The 17,569-nt window shown below is 50.8% G+C and overlaps 8 protein-coding genes across 8 annotated transcripts; 5 read left to right on the top strand and 3 right to left on the bottom strand.

Moving 5' to 3' along the window:
* Positions 1–548: 548 nt before the first annotated feature.
* TrAFT101_004087 (uncharacterized protein) lies at positions 549–1,016 on the bottom strand (the record flags this gene model as incomplete). The annotated part of the gene is made up of 2 exons (XM_066127067.1): positions 724–1,016; positions 549–618 (listed from the first exon to the last, which is right to left on the bottom strand). Exons 1-2 carry the CDS (start codon positions 921–923, stop codon positions 549–551), a joined length of 270 nt encoding a protein of 89 aa, XP_065983175.1. The 5' UTR covers positions 924–1,016.
* Positions 1,017–1,597: 581 nt separating this feature from the next.
* TrAFT101_004088 (uncharacterized protein) lies at positions 1,598–2,060 on the top strand (the record flags this gene model as incomplete). Its single annotated transcript, XM_066127068.1, has 3 exons — positions 1,598–1,640; positions 1,837–1,896; positions 1,954–2,060. The coding sequence occupies 3 exons, from the start codon at positions 1,598–1,600 to the stop codon at positions 2,058–2,060; spliced, it is 210 nt and encodes a 69-aa protein (XP_065983176.1).
* Positions 2,061–3,006: 946 nt separating this feature from the next.
* On the bottom strand, positions 3,007–6,930 carry TIF32 (eukaryotic translation initiation factor 3 subunit A). The gene is made up of 3 exons (XM_024901641.2): positions 6,736–6,930; positions 6,364–6,627; positions 3,007–6,275 (listed from the first exon to the last, which is right to left on the bottom strand). The coding sequence occupies exons 1-3, from the start codon at positions 6,736–6,738 to the stop codon at positions 3,318–3,320; spliced, it is 3,225 nt and encodes a 1,074-aa protein (XP_024766136.1). The 5' UTR covers positions 6,739–6,930; the 3' UTR covers positions 3,007–3,317.
* A 436-nt stretch (positions 6,931–7,366) lies between these two features.
* TrAFT101_004090 (uncharacterized protein) lies at positions 7,367–8,041 on the top strand (the record flags this gene model as incomplete). The annotated part of the gene is made up of 1 exon (XM_024907265.2): positions 7,367–8,041. One exon carries the CDS (start codon positions 7,367–7,369, stop codon positions 8,039–8,041), a length of 675 nt encoding a protein of 224 aa, XP_024766135.1.
* A 3,139-nt stretch (positions 8,042–11,180) lies between these two features.
* On the top strand, positions 11,181–11,515 carry GNG1 (Guanine nucleotide-binding protein subunit gamma; the record flags this gene model as incomplete). Its single annotated transcript, XM_024909251.1, has 2 exons — positions 11,181–11,341; positions 11,395–11,515. The coding sequence occupies 2 exons, from the start codon at positions 11,181–11,183 to the stop codon at positions 11,513–11,515; spliced, it is 282 nt and encodes a 93-aa protein (XP_024766134.1).
* A 25-nt stretch (positions 11,516–11,540) lies between these two features.
* Positions 11,541–11,948, top strand: TrAFT101_004092 (uncharacterized protein; the record flags this gene model as incomplete). The annotated part of the gene is made up of 1 exon (XM_066127069.1): positions 11,541–11,948. The coding sequence occupies one exon, from the start codon at positions 11,541–11,543 to the stop codon at positions 11,946–11,948; it is 408 nt and encodes a 135-aa protein (XP_065983177.1).
* A 1,165-nt stretch (positions 11,949–13,113) lies between these two features.
* Positions 13,114–14,125, top strand: TrAFT101_004093 (uncharacterized protein). The gene is made up of 2 exons (XM_024909250.2): positions 13,114–13,374; positions 13,622–14,125. The coding sequence occupies exons 1-2, from the start codon at positions 13,246–13,248 to the stop codon at positions 14,039–14,041; spliced, it is 549 nt and encodes a 182-aa protein (XP_024766918.1). The 5' UTR covers positions 13,114–13,245; the 3' UTR covers positions 14,042–14,125.
* A 451-nt stretch (positions 14,126–14,576) lies between these two features.
* On the bottom strand, positions 14,577–17,537 carry PPH3 (phosphoprotein phosphatase PP4 catalytic subunit). The gene is made up of 5 exons (XM_024909249.2): positions 16,919–17,537; positions 16,128–16,535; positions 15,592–15,993; positions 15,103–15,402; positions 14,577–15,013 (listed from the first exon to the last, which is right to left on the bottom strand). Exons 2-5 carry the CDS (start codon positions 16,305–16,307, stop codon positions 14,966–14,968), a joined length of 930 nt encoding a protein of 309 aa, XP_024766133.1. The 5' UTR covers positions 16,308–16,535; positions 16,919–17,537; the 3' UTR covers positions 14,577–14,965.
* Between the last annotated feature and the right edge of the window lie 32 nt (positions 17,538–17,569).

The following is a 17,569-nucleotide window of genomic DNA, read 5'->3' on the forward strand; positions in this document are numbered from 1 at the left end:
TAAATTGCAGCTGAAATGAAGGCAGGAGTGCGTAAATCAAGCGCAAGATCCAAACAATGATTGGGTGGAAACATAGCCGGGCGTTTCCGAACATGCATATAGGCGGCGTTCTGGACCTCTCAGCCTCTTTCGATCCTTCTCGGAACCCGATATTGTTTACCTTTTTAGCTTGGAAGAGGGCTGCCGTTACGGTTGGATCTAGGCGCAAACAGTCGTCGTGTCAGGCTCTGCATACAAACTACACATGTGCATATTACCACTACTCGTATACTAATACCCATGCACGATGCTGGTGCCACGATTTTTCAGCTCTGATGCCGGGGCATCGGGGCTTTACGATGGGCGAAATAAGCACGCTAGGCAGGCTTTACTTCAAAGATCGAATACCGCAGTGGGTCTCTTTACTGGTCTCTCAACTGACGAGTAGGTACGGATATTGGACGATATCCGGTGTTCACAGAAGAGCAAACTGAAGAAGCAACGTAAATACACTGGGCAACGATATTACTAACTAGCCAACCATGTTGTGATAAAACAAGAACGCTGTATCATTGGTCTATCAGAATCAGTGATTTTTCTGTCACTTCTAGCTGCGTCAAAAGCAATATCAAGCGGCGTCTTTGCTATTTGTTAGCTCTGCGGTGGAGGGTAGCATCAACAGGCCAATATTGCTACCGTAAAAAATAAATAGGCATGGGTCGATGTGGGCGCAAGGGAACATACAAAGCTCGCTGCCAGCTCATCATGCGTCTCAGCGTAGTTCCTTGTGTAGCAAAGCTGCATTCATCCCACAGCTCCAGAATACGAGCGGGTTGTATTCTCTGTCTTTTCTCTGCCGTGGTGGGGATCGTGTATTGGCGGCTTGTAAAGTGAGCCGTGTGGAGGAGGAGCATCATTCGATATGCATGTGCTGAGAGAAGCATTGGCCAGTAGGCTATCTCGACTCAACCGACCGTCCAACATCCATCGCCGCTTGGTGCTGCTAAGAATAGAATTGGTCAATATGGAGTCTCTACAACCACCACCGCACTCGTATTGTCTCCGAAGGGTGTGGCCTTGGACAGTTTTCGGTGTCAGCTTTGCGGTAGGGAAATCAGTTATTGAACGCCGGGCTGAGGTCTTAGATTCAACAAGCAAGCCATAGATGGCTTTCAGAGTCTCAGATACAGTGATGGTTATGACCAACACTATAAGCAGATCGATCTTAGTCTCCATCAGCCCACCACGCCTGGGTTTAGGGTCAGCTTCAGGTTCAGGCTCCCGTCGCTCAAAGTGTGTGCCATTGGACATGCCCTGCAAGGTGGAGTCAACGCCAAAGCCTACCCGAGGCCATCAGCTTCTCGGTCGGCCGGGTGGTCGGCTGGGTAGTATGCCGCTGCGTATTAGTGAATGCTTCAGGTTGGGATTGTCTAAATTTGCCCACCGGGCAATGTGTTAGACTTCGAGTGCCCGTCTGCTGCACAGTTGGGGTGGGTACACGATGCAGTGTCAATTTTTACCTTTTTCTATAACCATTGGTTTGGTAAATTACTTGCCGTGCAACTCTCCGGTAAGTGCAGCAACACCCAGCATTTCTACGATTACTGCAAATTCATACATGAAATTGACCCATGGCAGTCTCGCTAATCGCGGATACCGAGGTAAGCTTCCTTCGGAGTTTACACCGCCCCGACTTGTTCTTTATGGCTTTATCCCTCTTTACCTAAAAATGGAAAGCATACGTTGAACCTCGACAGCAAAAGGTTGTTCAGCTGTGGTGGTGGCCATGCGAGCCGCTGTGTAGTTTGTTTTCTCCCTACATTATGTCGAACTAACTTCGGCCCCCATCCCTCCCAGCCAGCCGCTCTGCCAAGGGGGCCACCCTCGCCGGATCTACCCCTGACTTGTCCATCTACTGTAAGCTCCCCCCGCCGCTGCTAGACTAGGATTTTTGACCTCAAAGCAAATACCTAGTTAGCATTCGCCTCACCAACTTGGCCATACAATTTCAAGACCAAAACAAAAAAAACGCCACGATGCAGAGACGGCAAACCAGTCCTGAGAATAGAGGCCACTGCTAGTAGCGGCTCCTAATTGCGCGCCGTCCATTGTTTCGCCTAGCGAGGTCGGGCCTTACAGTGCCACGCAATCCTCAGCTTTCTCGGCTTTCCTTCTTTTGTTCCTCTTCTGCGGGCTTGCATTGTGCTAAAGCACTTACTACGACCAGATGGGTTGAAAAGCCCTCTACGTAATAATTTTGCAGCCCGACAGCCCGATTCACCGACACGTTTCTCGTCTCTTCTTTTTTTATTCTCCCTTGCAGCTCAATCGTCTCACCTGAACTATTGAATCTTGCTGAGCTGCGCAGCTTGCCTTTTTTGCGCCTTTATGCCGCCCCCTTGCAGCATAAGGCTGGCACCTTTGACCTGGGGCTAATATTCTTAAGTCAAAGCTAAAGCAAACCATTGTTAATCCCGTAAGCCTTTAGCCTCTTAGTCAGGCGTTATGCTTTCACCTAGGCACAACGATCTGGTCAGTACCTGCAGCGTTGGCGGCAATACGACGGTGTTTACATCTCTCGGTTTCTCTCTCTTTTTTCTCTTGTTCCCGTGTCGTGGCTGGCCGTCAGATCATCAGACCATGTCCCTTGCTTCATATATGACCTTGAATTGATTTGATTTGATATGATACTGGCTTGCGAGGAGCTCAGGGCGCTGATGTTGAACTATTGATGTAGAACTTCATCTGATGAAGTATTCTGCCGCTATTTGTAAAAGTGTAAAGTCTTGAAGCCAAATAACACGCTCCTTCGTCGTACGGCTTATAGTCAAAATATGAATACAAATATCGCACCTCGAAATGTCAATTGTTTTTGCAGAACTGCGAGTGAAATAGATACGGAAATGGCACTCGATTAGCCTACAAGGTACTAGTAGAAACGCTTCACTCTGTGGCAATATTTGGGCTTACTCTGGGAATGGACACACGTCTTGGTACAGTCACAGGCACATATATTAGCACAAAATCTTGAAAAGATAATGGTCGTTTATATAGAATTACACTTATATAGCTCAAACTACCCTGGAGACATCAACATATCAAGGCAACTCTCCTTCCAACTAAATCACATAAAAAAGAAGTAGGTAGAACAAGTTTTTTTATGTGCTTTCTTTTTTTCATCCATTCTGGCATGCTCGTACCTCAGAGGACGGCGAATTAATGCTGAGCTCTAGAGTACATTCAATGCAAACCAATCCTTCCTTCTTTGAAAGATTTTTTCCCCAAAAACGCCAAGTGCAAAAATATGTAGCCAGGAATATCCATGCGCTTCATTCCCTTCATGACTTGTTCCTCAGGTGAGGAGGAACCCACTTGCCAGAGGTTCGAGTAGGCAGACTCTCTGTAGGAGCGGCAGGAGACTCAGTCTTGCCGTTCTCGCCCCGTCTTGAGTCCTCGCGAGGAGAATCACGAGGAGAATCACGAGGAGAGTCGCGGGGAGAGTCGCGGGGAGAGCTGCGAGCGTCACGGAAATCGCGAGAATCGCGAGGTCCAGGGCCTCTAGCCGGAGGGGGAGCATTGTCGTTTGCTGCCCCACCGGATTCCTTGGCTGCTTGTCGGTCTCTCCAGCTTGGCTTGTTGCCGGAGCCGGCCAGCTGCAGTCTTGGCGGGCCGCCGGATGGGCGATCGCCAGACTCTGTCCGTGCCGGAGCACCGCCCTCTGCGGAATCTCTAGCGGAATCTCTAGCGGAATCTCTCTCACGCTCCTTCTCTCGCCAACCGCCGCCAGATCCAAAGAGTGGTGGTCGTCGACCCTCGCCACCGGCGGCAGCAGCAGGAGGCTGTCGTTCCTTTTCTGCTTTACGGCGAGCAAGTGCTTCTTCCTCACGTCTCTGCTGGAGTGCGGCCTTCTCCAACATCTCCTGGCGTTCCTTCTCGCGCTGCTCCTTGAGCTTGGCAAGTTCAGCCTTCCTGGCTTCGTCACGCAGGCGCTGCTCTTCCTTTTCACGAGCAGCCTGCTCCTCTTGCTCTCGGAGGATGCGCTCTCTCTCCTCCCGCTCTCTCTTCTCGCGCAGCTTGCGGTCACGGTATTCCTTCTTGCGGATGGCAATCTGCTTCTCGAGCTCGCGCTCAGCATCCCTGCGGCGCTTCTCAAACTCATCGCGGCGTCTCTCGTGCAGCGATGATCTGAAATTCTCGTATAGAGGCACCAGACGGCTAAGACGGTGCTTGAGTTCCACACTCTCCTTGTGCTTCTCTTCAGCCTCTCTGAGGGTCTTGACCTTGACTGCTTCATAAATCTCGCGGTCACGCTCGGTTTGCTTATTGTAGTCGTCAGTGAGCTTCTTAACCTCCTCCTTTCGGTAAGCTCGCTCCAAATGGTCAAGTCGCTTGCCAGTAATGCGTAGCTTCTCGCTGACATCGTTCTTCTCCCGCTCCAGCTGAGCCAGCTTCATGGCACGAAGTCTGTTGCTATCCAGGTTGTCAATGTCATCAAGATCAATGTTGAGAGCCTCGCCGCTCATCTTGAGATCAGCAATCTGCTTCTTAATCTCTTCCTTACGAACGCGGTCATGTTCGGCCTTGATGCGTCGGGCCTCACGCTCACGCTGTTCCTCAGCAAGTCGCTTATCTTCAGCTTCCTGCAGAGCTTGCTCTCGCAGCTTCTTCTGCCGAGCGTTCTCCTTCTCCTTCTTAGCCTGAAGCTCAGATGCCTCATCCTTGCGCTTCTGGATGACGTCCTTGCGTGCAAGAGTCTCAATGTGCTCCTTCTCAGCGCCAGCCTTTGCGCGGGCCAGAGCAGCATCATGAGCCGCCAGACGATCCTTGTTGAAGTTAGGATCAATGTAGTGGCATGAAACGAAAAGAGCCTTGGCAAGTCGAGTCAGCTGAGAGCGCACAATCTCAGAAGGTGTGCTCTGCAGACGCTGGACGTTGCCGCCATCAGCCTCAGCAGAACCGGCGGATGATCCACTGTGTCCAGCCTTGGCCGATGAGAAGACGTCGTTGTCAAAGCTGAGGACGCCAGTAGCATGGTCCATGCGGATAGCAAGATCACCCTTCTTGTTTCCGTTCATGATGAACTTCTCAATGGTGCCGCGAGTGACCTGGTAAGGCTCGGGGAACTGAGCCAAGCTCTCGACAAAGTTGAGATCGACAGTCTCGTAGACCTGAGAAAGCTGCTGGAACAGGCGAGTGAGGATGACCTGCTGGAGAGGGAGGATATACTTCTCCATCTCAGCGTCGGCAGCAATCTTGGTCAGGATGGGGGAAATCTTCTTGCAGATGAAGAGTGGGTGGAAGTCAACCTCCAAGATGTTGTAGAGATCGCGAATTTCAGGAAGAGATCGCTGGAGAATAGACTTGGACATGGCATCGCGGAACAGTCGAGAGCGAGATGGGGCCTGGCTCATGCCAAGAAGGGTGGTCAGGCGAGTGTTCTTGTTCTTGCGGGCCTCATCGAAGTCGACCATGGCACCTCGGGATCGGGAGGTGCTGATGACAGGGATGGCGAGGGCAGACAGGAGAACGAAAGAAGCGGCCCTCTGGAGATCAGCATCAGAGGCTGGAGGGTTATCAGCCTTCTTTCCCTGGCCAGAGGCGACCAAAGCCGAGACCTGGCGCAGCAGGGTGTAGTATCTTGACCAGGCAGCAGCGTGGAAAAGGTAGTTCTCGCCAACCAGGAAGATTCTGGTGAGCTTCTCGTAGTAGTTGGCCATCATGATATTCTTAGGGGGTCGCTTGCTGAGGTTCAGCAGAGTGTGGATATCCTCGACACTTCGGAAAGCCTCCTGCCAGAGCTCCAGCTCGACAGCAACATTGAGCTGCTGGAAACGAGTCTCTAGGTGACGCTGCAGGGTATCAGGGTCACTGAGGTTGATGGCGTGCATCTGAGACGAGTACTTGGCCGCCGTCTGGACGTGGTTTCGGAGAAGCTCACAGAGTCTTCGGAACTCGGTCTTTCGGGTGTACTTGAGGCAGAAGTCGAAGGCCTGCATGGCAGTGCTCTGGTAAAGGACCTCGAGGCGAGCATTGTTGCGAAGGATGTCAAGGACAGTTCGGTAAGCCTCCCAAAGGAACTTGAGCCAAGGAGTGACGATGGCACGGTCGGTTCGATCACGAGATTGCTCGCCAGAGACGGTGGCAAGGAGGATAGACTCGGGGGTCTCGCTGGCTTCCAGGTCGTCAATGTTGGAGGTAGCAGCCGTAGCCTCAATGGTAGATTGAACTTCGTCCGCCTTCTGCTGGGCAGCAGTAACCTTCTCCACCGCGAGTTCGATAAACTTTTTCAGGACCAGCTGTGGGGGGGCGGTCAGTAATCCATTGTAATCTTCCCCTTTGTTTCTTCATCTTCTTTCATCCATTCAACTTCGATGCTGTACCCACCTCAATGGTCGAAATGTTGGTGTTCTGAGAAAGGTTCTTGTACTGGTACAGGGCATCCTTGGCCAGCTTTCCCTTCTTCTGCTCGACGGAGAGCTCAACCAACAGGAGCATAACAGGCTCGAGAGAGGCGATGGCAGCGCTTCGGGAGCGCTTGTTGGTGATGTGCTCATGGAGCAGGGTCAAGGCCGTCGGGGCCTGGTTGACCCCGATCAGCTCGTGGGCGCGCTTCAGGACATTTTCGGGCTTTTGATGCGGCGGGGGCGGCTATCGAGGGGGAACAAAGTCAGCATCACAGCCCAACCTGGAATTTGCATAGGGAGGGGCAAAGATTGGCAATGAGACGGTCGGTCGCATCTGCCTTGTCCTACGCACCATACTGGGCAACCTCCTCTACGGGTCGATGTGAACCGGGCTAGGAGATTTGGGGGTAATGAGTAGCCGTCGCAGGCCTGACGATGGTTGAGATGGGGCGCTGGCGTGGCACTCTTGGTGGTGAAGCGACGCACACTGGGAGGAATTTTTCAATTTCGTGTGTGGACGCTATCCGAGCATGAGGGGCTGCGGAACGACCCATGTCACGTGGTGATTATGTCATCATGCCGTTTGCTGCTGTTCTTGGAACGTTGAAACAGGCACTGGCCAAAGCAAATCGGGATTCATATCAGAGCAGAGTTTGCGCCACGAGTAAGTTTGCGATTTGCTTTTAAGCCTTCAAACACTCGCGTATGGATGACTGCTATGAATGCCCGTGTCCCTGCCCGTAAATGATCTGTGACCACACCTGTGCACCATTCCGGGCGCACTCCTGGCCTCGCTCGGCTCAAAGTCACATGATCAGCGTGTGTGGTGGATTCACGAGCTAGCAGTATCAAAGCATGCGTACCAAAAAACGAGGCGCGCCTAAGCCATCTAAGCACGACTGTATTGGACCGCCACAGTAGACAGGCCTACCTGGCCTGCTATACAGCATAATTTCTCAATCAAACATCTGTTAAGCTGAATCATGGAAGGATCGTCATCCCGGAGATCTCGCTCGCGATCACCGCCTCGACGAGCGCCCAAGGGCAGCGGCGGATTTCGATGGAAGGATAAGAGCCGCTCAAACGACGACAGCCGCGACAACTACAATTCAAGGAGAGACAGATATCGGGACCGAGACCGAGATAGGGACCAGGAGCGGGACAGAGACCGGGATCGTGATCGTGATCGAGATTATGGGGGAAGGCCACGACGTAATTTCCGTGACCGCTCGCGAGACCGTGATCGTGACAGATTCGGTGGTCGTGACAGGAATGAAGGTCGACCTAGATCGCAGTCTCCTCGACGATACGAGTCAGGGCCAAGAGACAAAGCCAATGATGTGAAAAGAGACGCAGGTGACAAGAGGGACAGAAAAGAAAAAGAAAAGAAGGCTCCCAAGGCTCCTGTGGCGGCGGGTCAAGAGTTCATCATCGTCCATGTCAACGACCGTCTTGGCACCAAATCGGCCATCCCATGCTTGCCATCAGACACGGTTGGGCAGTTCAAGCTCATGATTGCGGCGCGCATTGGGCGAGAGGCAGGACAAATCATGCTGAGGCGACAGGGCGAACGGCCTTTCAAGGATCACATCACGTTGGAGGACTATGGTGTATCGAATGGAGTGCAGCTGGATCTCGAGGTCGATACCGGCGATTGAAGAGCGTGTTTTCTCTTCCTCTCTGTTTCTTATTCTCTTTCTTTTAAGAGCAGCTCCCTTCGCAGCATTAATTCTCTGCACTAGAATATCAAATTACCCCGTCTGCTCTTAGCATGTATGTGGAATTAACGTCCATAATGATCAATCTAGCCGCTTACTGACAGATGTTTAGACTGCGCTGGTTGCATCAATAAAGGTACCAAAGAGTGCTTGTACTCGATGTGATGTTATAAGCGGAGGCCATTTTCTAATCATCCAAAGGCATTCGAGTCCACATTCATACAGAAACGAAAGCTTTCCATGTCTGAGTATTTGATGTGAAGTTGGCGGGCAATAGCTGTAGTATTCGTACATGTACTTTGCCAGGGCGTCTTGCAGTTGACAGGTACCAATTATAGAGCTGACGACAGCTTCGCGATGGATTTGGAATACAAGGAACAACCTGCCTAACAGGTGCCCGTCTTACGAACGAGGGTAATCTAGATGCAGAGCTGCAAGTTTTACCGCTCGTCATGTTTCAGGAAAGGGTTCTCTCTCAGCAGGATGAAGGATTCCCAGGCGAGGCAGAATCTGAGTTATCAGGCTCTCCCTCACCACTCAGATAACGATCATGGCAACAGAGTTAAAGGGGGTGAATAGGAAGATGAGAAGAAAGTAGAGAAATTACAAATACCAGTTCATAGCACTGCTGCTACTTGTAATTCTTGGCTACCGGCTGCTAAACAAGGAGAGGTGCCACCAAACTCGTACGTGTAATTTAAGCAACAAGTCACGGGGGGAGCTGGGCTTTTTCTCGCCAGGCACCGAGTAGCATTTCATGGGTGCTGCAGGTATAGCGAGCTCCGCCGCTCCATACTGAATGACGTGACGACGATCGCATCTTCCGTCCTCCAGGCTGGCGTCTTCCGATCTGGTTCAAAAACTGGGTAAAAGTGCAAAAGTGCTGCATGCCGCCTGTTCCACGGCACGGCCATTGCATCGTGCCGTCGCAATTGTCCCGCCAGCATTAGCAGTGCTAGTTGCTGAGTACGAAGCACTAGTAGCCGGTGGTAATTTCATGGTCGAGGTGCTGACGCGATTGCGCCGCATAGGACGATACGCATTGTGTACCTGTACTTGTAAGATTTGGTCCCCATTATCAGTACCAGTAGCAGGGGTTGCGTGGCTCCTCTCTGCTGCATTTCGCAGGCCAAAACGGGAAATGGGGCTCGGCCGGACAGGGTCCACGCTTGATTGGATGCGACGAGAGACAAGGCAGGAAAAATAAAGGGACTGCAGTGAAGAAGGAAGAAGGAAAAGAAGGAAAAAGGAATAAGAAGGAAAAAAAGAGACAAGGCTTGGATGGGGCAGTATATTATTATTATTATTATTTTTATTTTTTTTTTTTTTTTTTTTCCTATTTCTCTCTCTTTTTTTTTCAACACGAGATGAATGTTTTTGTATCACCAGATGCCGTTACGTGAGAGGCGCTGTCTGGAGGTGTTGCTCGTACGAGTTCGCAGTACTTTGCCTAGCCTGGCGGAAGGTAGCTGTACCTATCAGCGGCAGCAAGAGAACGCATTGGCGTGCTGCTCACTTCTCCCTTGGCTCAATTACACGCACGAGCTATTGCTCTACAGCGCATAGCCATCGTCAAGCCACAGCTCCGCGCAGCGCAATGAAGTAAAGAGCAAAGGCAGCGCCCCAGCTCCTCGGCAACACAGGAAATCGACAGCAATCTGCTTGACAAGCCAAGGCTGGCAAGGTGCAAATGCTAGCGCCGCCCGTCGTTCTTTTGCCAATAGTGCTAGCAACCAGCCTTGGAGCTACTGCCTTAGCCCGTCCTTCCTACGGCAAGGGGTACATGTACTTGGCTTGCAGCCGAGTGCAGGTCACTCGCACGTTACATGAAGCAAAGCACTGGAGCGGCCCACCTTGCGGCCTTGGGGGCCAATCCTGGAGCACATCCGCGCTGCGCCGTTGCCTTGGTGCGCCGCCTGGTGCGTGTTGGTGCGCCGCTGCCCCCTGTCACTCCAATTTCCAGCGCCGCGCACGTCCCACCCAGACAGCTCCAGCAGCCACCCGTCCAGGCAAAACCGAGGGCGCCCACCCCTACCGCGCTGGCCAAAAGAGGCCCAGCCCCGGCAAGAAAAAAAAAATAGCAGCATCAAGCCCCTTCCCCCCCGGAACGCCCCCCTACAGGAGCTCCGTCGGCCAGTTACAGCGGTGCCCACTGCTAATTATCCGCCAACATCTCCTGGGTCCAGCACCGCGCTGTGGCGGACTCTTCCAACTCTCCTCGTCTAGGCCTTCCAAACCCCCAACCTTACTCGTACACTCTCGCTCACGCTCACACTCTCTTTTCTTCCCCTTCTCATTCCCTCACACACACATCCACGTACCGCACGTCTCGCCTTCGCGATCAATCCGCCTCCTCTTATCCTCCCATATAGGAGTCTGTGTGTCGTCGCTGCTTCTCGCGACCATCAACGAGGGTTTCAAGAACGGCTGGTAAGTCCTTGTCTGACTTTATTTTCCCTCTGCATTTCCTCGATTGCGCTGTTTCGCGATGCGTCCAAGGAGGGGAGACAGTACAAAGTACCGTCTCTCACTGGCAAGACACGGCACCGGGACCACGGCTGGGCGGATTGTACGGGCATGGACCAATTGAATTGAATCGAGATGGGGGAAAAGGAGCATCTCGACGCACTGCTTTGTTTGCCTCGTCGCCGGCAACCAGCCATCGCGGAGCCTGCGGAACTGAGACGCATTTGCCGCCCCGTACCGCCTTTCTTCTCTGCTCTTCCATCTCGCTCGCGGATGCGTTTGCATTCGCTCGTTGCACCGCCTCTGCCAAGCCGTGGCCACCGTCGCGCCCTCGCAATTGCAGCAAGCAACGCCTTGTTTCCTCTTTTTTCATCCTCTTTTACCGCATCGTGTTTCGTGTTGTCATCCGCCATCTTTTTGCTTCCAGGAGCTGTCAATCAGCAATCATTTGACCGACTAACCAGGCACCTGCAGGCAGTTCTCGTGACGATCCATCAATAAAATCCCATCGTCCCGGCCGACGACGCCTTCGAGCTTGCGAGCTATTTAATTACCCGACCTCGGTCCCATCCAACTCATTAGTCATTCTTTTTTTAATTTACGTACCATTACGATGCCTCAGTATACCTCCCGTGATGTCGGCGACCCGACCCAGATCAAGAAGACGAAGCAGTCCATGGCAGACCTGAAGCTTAGGCGCTTAACGGAGCTGAACAACAGACTGCGTGAGGACCTGGACCGGGAACGCATCCCCGTTAGCACCGCCTCTAAGAGGTAAGAATGACAACAATAATGCATTGCATTCGAGACTGACGCGATATTTGCAGCATAATCGCGTATTGCAACGGTACAAGAGATTACATGGTTCCCTCAGTATGGGGAACTGTACCCAAGGGCGAGGACCCCTACGCACCACAACAATCCGGCGGCTGCTGTGTCGTCATGTAATTCCGTTTCCCCCAGAGGTGGAAGAATGACCATCGATGACGTTTCAATTGGGAGGGATTTTTTTGACGCGGTTTTTCACTTTTTCTTCTTCCTCTTGTGTGATATGGGTTTTTATTATTCTCTCTTTTATTTTACAACGCGACGCGGCTGGGAATCAGACAGCGAGCGACGGATTCGCCAACGTCGACACACCACCAAACAAATAACACACCTGATCCGGAAAGGCCTTTACGAGAAACTAGACGGGACTCTGAGCTGGATCGACGCAGTCTCAATGATTATACCAATGCTAGAGAGGGGAGGGGGCGATGGGAAGGAGGAAGCAAAAAGTCGCCTGTGGACCGAGCAAGGCCCCGCGCTCCCTTTTCTCTACGAGTTTTTTTTTTCAGCTCTCTCTTACTTTTTAATAAAGCGGTCGAGCGGTTTCATCTAGGACAGGAAGGAGGAAAGAGATATATCCAACGATAAGAAAGAAAAGAGGAAAAAAAAAAAAGGGTCTACGGTGGATTGGGAAGCCGACTCTGTTTTTATTTTTTTTTTTTCTTTTTAGCATGTATTAATTCCCGTTTTCTTACTCCTTGTTCCTTTCTTAAATCGAATGCCCCTCTGCATACATCTTCTTCTTTCTAACTATTCATTTCTTTTTATTTGGGTATTTTCCCTTTTCCGTGTGCAGGAGATGGATGGGGCGTCACGAAGTTTAGTTTTGTACTCCCTTTTGGAGGTTTGAGCGGAAGCAGCTGGCTGGGAAATTGCCATTGTCGTGTATAATGTCGCTTGTTATACGAGTGCGCGTAGATAATTTTGACGGCCGGTTTTTTTTTTTTTTTTGAACGAGGGGGGCAGTTGCATTTATTTCCCTGCGTGAAGAATGTGTAATAAAGATTCCTTGGTGCTGGCCATGTAATATGGAGTCTCAGCTATAGGATGGGTTTTTACGTATCAATGCTTTTCTCTATGCCGATTGACATGCTGGCATCAGCTTCTTGCTAAGCAATTAATGACGCGCCGCCACGTTTAGCGGCAGTGCTTGGCTGGCGATACCCTGTAACGGTGCCTGCATAACGCGTGCTGGTCCTTTTGTTACTCACCAATGATGAGGTAGATGAGCAGGATAGTTTGCTGACTGGCAATTATCATACTACAGTTGAAGCCAGAGATGTAATGTCACGGAAGATGCTCTCAGCGAGCATTAACGCCGAAGCTGTCTTTTATGTCAGGATAAGCTGGACAGTTTGCCTGCCATCATGAGCACGTGAGGGTGTATTAGTTTCCAGTTTGAATTCCAGCCCTGTGCTACTAATCGAGTGCGTTGGGAAAAAATCATGAGACACAAGCAGGAGGAATACACAAACCCGTTGTCTCGTGCAGCAGCAGCACCATTTACGCCTTTTCTGTCAAACACACTCGCTGTTCTGCATAGAATACGGAAAAGTCGCTCAGTACGTTTCGCCATCCAAGGTAAACTAACCTACAGCAGTCTACACATGTCGGCGTTCCCCACATAAATCCAAACAACCCCCGTAGCTTATTAGTACATAAACCCAATTGACTCCGATAAAGGCTGCTTTGGGAATATCGCCTCAATCTCACGCAAGACAAAACCACGCACCTCTTCCGAATAGTTTCATCTCCACCCCTCATTTTTCGCCTCTGTAATAAAAGACTTTTAAATTCTTGGAATCAACATATATATATATATATTTAAAGCAAAAAAAAAAAAAGCCGCAATGTCTACTGCTGCTGCTTCTGTACCGCCACCCGTACAACCTCACCCACAGGGCGCCGTCTTGGCTCCTTTACCACGCATAACCATCCAGTTCTGCACGCAGTGTAAATGGATGCTGCGAGCTGCATACGTACGTTTTTTTATACTTGTTTTCTCTTTATATATATTACTGCACCCCGCTCTTCCCTCTCCCTCCACGCAGTTTTTTGATATACACACGCACCTTGTCTTATAATGGGGGACTTGTTGCTGAGAAATCACAACTCAATCCCATGAATTTCCCCCGCCTGTCCTCCTCAGCCACCTCATCCAAACATATATATAACGCAAACAAAAAAAAAAAAGCAAGATCAATACACTAACCTACATAAAAAAAGTACGCCCAAGAGCTCCTCTCCACATTCTCCCTCTCCCTCGGCGAAGTCGCCCTCCAGCCCTCCACCGGCGGAACCTTCATCGTCACAATCCACACACCAGCAACAACTGCTTCTTCTTCTTCTTCTTCTCCTTCAGAACCCCCGTCAATCCAATCCACCATTCTCTGGAATCGCAAAACAGACCAAGGCTTCCCCGAGACCAAAGAGCTCAAGCGCCGCGTTAGAGACGTCATTGAGCCGGGAAGGGATTTGGGCCACGTTGATCGGAACCATCGTCGGCCTGCTGCTGATGCTGCTGCTGCTGCTACGGAGACCAAGGCAGTAGCAGAAGGAGACGCAAAAAAGGAAGAAACAGAACCTGAGAAGAAGCAAGATTCAGCAGCTTCGGGAGCTGGTATTGTATGCGAAGATTGTAATTAGGGGCTCTTAAATAAGGCAGTGTTATGAAAGCAAAGTGAAGCTATACATGTCTATAAAAAATCTGTATACCTTCAAGCGAAACGTAAAAGCAAAAGAGAGAAAAAAAAAAAAAAAAAAAAAAAAAGAAAAAAAGAAACAAAAGTTGCAACAAAAGAGAGTAAAGATAACCGTCCATCACTTTTCTAGTATCCGTCTAAAATCTCCCTCAACGATCCATATCCAAGAATACATATTACTTGTCGAGGTATCACATGCACATACATAAGACACAACAAACAACTCCTCACGCTTGTCAACGGCCCAAGCGTTCAGCCACTTTTCGGACACGCCAAACGCAGCCAAGTCAAGTCAAGCTGCCTACACGCAAGTATGATATGTCACCTCCTTCTGGCTGCATGAGCATGACCCATTGCAGGTTACACAGCAGGCATCTCAATCAGTTTTACGCGCGTCGACCGCTGCCAGACAGACCAGAAACCAGAGGGGGCTGCCTAGCTACGTCATTTGTCATTCACACACACAAAACACTTCAATGTATATCGGACCAACAAAAAAACAAGCATAGCATGTGGTTTTAAAGTGACATCAAAATGGATTTTTTTTTCTGTGAATGATTTTATCTGTGAAGCTAAGAAACAGCCATTTGTCGTGACAAAGTTTGCATGTTGGGACATTAGAGGCGATGCGAGCTAAACCGCCGAGTCGATACATTAATGCAGGAAGGGCTCGGCGTTGATATTTTCCTCGAAGCAACCCGTTTTCGCCACCAGGGCCCAGCGACGGTGCGACGTGAGAGGTTGTAGAGATGAAGAGAGTCGGAGAGTCAAAAAGAGAGAAAGGCCGGCGGTGTTAAAAATCGTCGAGACGGAACTTGGTCGTGCGTTCGGCCGAGACAGAGCAGACCAAGTTAGGTCATGTCTCTTTTTAACGCCGGCTTCCAAACTTTTGTTTCTTCTCAGCAGGCTTGAGGATCTACAGTGGAAGAAAAAAGGAGTCACAAGTTAGCTTAGAATCTCTACCATAGTTTTGGGGAGAGGCTTTCAAGTGGGTGTGGTACTAACCTGGAACGAGCAGAGCAAGCTCTCGTCTACGCTCATCATGGCACCTGCGTTGTCGAATTCGCCACAGTAGTTGGGAGCACTGAACAGAGTGACGAGCTGACGCTTGGAGAAGAACTCGTAGCCATCTTCCACAACCTGGTGGGCACGGCAGATGAGGTCCATGTCGTGCTTCTGCAGGAAACGGGAGACCACGTCCGGACCAAATGTGAAGGACACACCACGGTCGTTTTCGCTCCAGCCAGTAATATCCTTATCGGGATCGGACCACAAAAGGTCACACAGCAGACCGCAATCGGGGATCTAAAGAGCACGGTATATTAGCAAGCGTCCTAGCAGGCGTCTCAACAGCAGCAGCACAAAGTCTCATGTGCCGCCCCCCGGGGGGGTTAGGGAGATGGGAGCAGATAGAATAGATAGCCAGACCACAGAGTAGTAGAGCCAGTATCTATGGGTGGACATGGTGGAGGGAGGAGGGAGGAGGGAACATACATCGGTGGGGCGCATGACACGGCGAATCTGCTCCATCGAGTTCAGATCGGGGCTGAGACCTCCGTGCATGGTGAAGATCTTCTCATCAATAATGGCGGCAATAGGTAAGCAGTTGAAGCAATCCGTAAACGTCTTCCAAAGCTTAATATTGTAGCGGCGCTTGCACTCATCGTAGAAGCCGTAAATACGGTTGATGGAGGCGCACTCGTGGTTGCCACGCAGAATGAAGAAGTTCTCGGGGTACTTGATCTTGTAGGCGAGGAGCAGGCAGATGGTCTCGAGGGACTGCTTGCCACGGTCGACGTAGTCGCCCAGGAACAGGTAGTTGGCCTCGGGGGGGAAGCCACCATACTCAAACAAACGCAGAAGATCGTAGTATTGGCCGTGAATATCGCCGCAGATCTATCAAGAACCAATTCAGCATCCTGCTTTACTCAAAGGGAAAAAAAACCTGATTTCCTGTTTCTTTCTTTTTTTTTCTTCCACCACAATAGCAGATTGCCAATGAGCAATTAAACAAGAATGGGCCGGCATACCTTGATAGGAGCCTCCAGCTCAAGGAGGATGGGCTGAGAAATGAAAATCTCACGGGCCTTGGTGCATAGGAAGCGAATCTCACTCTCGAGGAGCTGGACCTGCTTTCCGGGCCGGCTGCCTCGGACCTCGAGCAGCCGGTCAATTATAGAATCGAGATCGACCTCATGTTGGTCTGCCATCTTAGAGATGCTCCCCGTGGGAGAAACGGCTCGCGTTTATCGAATGGATGAAGCCGAGAAAGGCTGCGCGTTGAACAAAGCGAAGGAGGGGGGGAAGAAGGGGAGGGCGTGCTGGGAGCAGGCCGATGCGCAGAAATGATGCGGCCGTCGACTAAGAAAAAGAGCAGTACGACAGATGATGATACACTAGACAATAAGCACTTTCTGGTAACGAAGTGATAAAGAATCCTATCATCAAATGTTAGAAGGGAAATCAATAGATTCATCAATGGTGCGGGTTTAGTCATCGAAGGGAGCTCCCCCCCTCCCCTCCTCCCAAGTCGAGAGAGAAAAGAGAGAGAGAAAAGGGCGTAACTTTAAGCAGACCAACATCTTGATAACTGCTGTCGACCCCTAGCCTGTGCCATCGAAAAGCCCATTGCAGTGGTGTTTTTCCGTCATCACATCTTTTTTTTTCTCCTTCTTTTATTTCCCCCTCTCACTCTCCTCCCTAAAAAGGAGGGGGGCAACTTGGTGATGGTGATTCGATGCCGAAACAGCGGGAATTGCGAGAAAGAGCGCGCGCCATCGCCGAAGTGGGGTGAGGGAAAAGGGTTCAAAAAAGTACTTACAGCTAAACGAGGCTTGTAGCTTCGTCAACGACAGAACCAACGCGAAGAAGGTTAAAAAAAAAAAAGAGGGCGCAGGCAGGATCAGAAACGAGTCTAAACGCGCGATGACAGGCTCTCGTGGCAAGATGGCAGGGGCTCGGGCTGGGGAGCAAAAACACCGCCGAGACGCAAATGCCTATTTGGCTGTTCGCTGTTATTTAAATCGTCGTGGCTGCCTTCGAAAAGGGCTCGTCGCTGGGAATGATATTGCAAAAGTCCTCGATGGCTTCAGGCCCGGAAAAGGGGGCGTCGAGGCGATTCGTGATCGTCGTCTCTTTTTTTCGCTCTCTCTCTCTCACTCTCTCACTTTCGCTCTTGTATAGGGCGGAGCCAGAGGCAAAGCCCGTGTTCGTCGCGTCAGATAAGGCCCGTCAAACGGGTGGCTGATTCTGAATCGTCAGGTCGATGGAGAAAAAATAAATAAATGGACGATGATGGTTAATCGCCGGTCGCCGTTGGAAAATAGAGGTCGTCGTCAAAAGAAAGGTCTTTGACGGGGATCGCTTTTGGGGTGGTGGAAGGAAGAGAAGAGGTAGGCTTTTTTTCCCTCCCCGGCGAAAAAAGAAGGGAAGAGTGGGTTTTTTTCTGTGCTGGGGCGACGCTTGGCCGGCT

The sequence above is a fragment of the Trichoderma asperellum genome, chromosome 2, assembly GCF_020647865.1.
Source record: "Trichoderma asperellum chromosome 2, complete sequence".
In the NCBI taxonomy this organism is placed as follows: Eukaryota; Fungi; Ascomycota; class Sordariomycetes; order Hypocreales; family Hypocreaceae; genus Trichoderma; species Trichoderma asperellum.

Bases quoted from the DNA above. Each gene is read 5' to 3' on its own strand.
- TIF32 (XM_024901641.2), bottom strand. The intron at 6,276-6,363 runs GTGGGTACAGCA...GCCCCCCCACAG, and splicing joins CCAACATTTCGACCATTGAG to CTGGTCCTGAAAAAGTTTAT.
- TrAFT101_004093 (XM_024909250.2), top strand. From the start codon at position 13,246: ATGTCTACTGCTGCTGCTTCTGTACCGCCACCCGTACAACCTCACCCA. The intron at 13,375-13,621 runs GTACGTTTTTTT...ACATAAAAAAAG, and splicing joins GGATGCTGCGAGCTGCATAC to TACGCCCAAGAGCTCCTCTC.
- PPH3 (XM_024909249.2), bottom strand. From the start codon at position 16,307: ATGGCAGACCAACATGAGGTCGATCTCGATTCTATAATTGACCGGCTG. The intron at 15,994-16,127 runs GTATGCCGGCCC...GGTTCTTGATAG, and splicing joins AGCTGGAGGCTCCTATCAAG to ATCTGCGGCGATATTCACGG. The intron at 15,014-15,102 runs GTTAGTACCACA...CTTCCACTGTAG, and splicing joins GCTTGCTCTGCTCGTTCCAG to ATCCTCAAGCCTGCTGAGAA.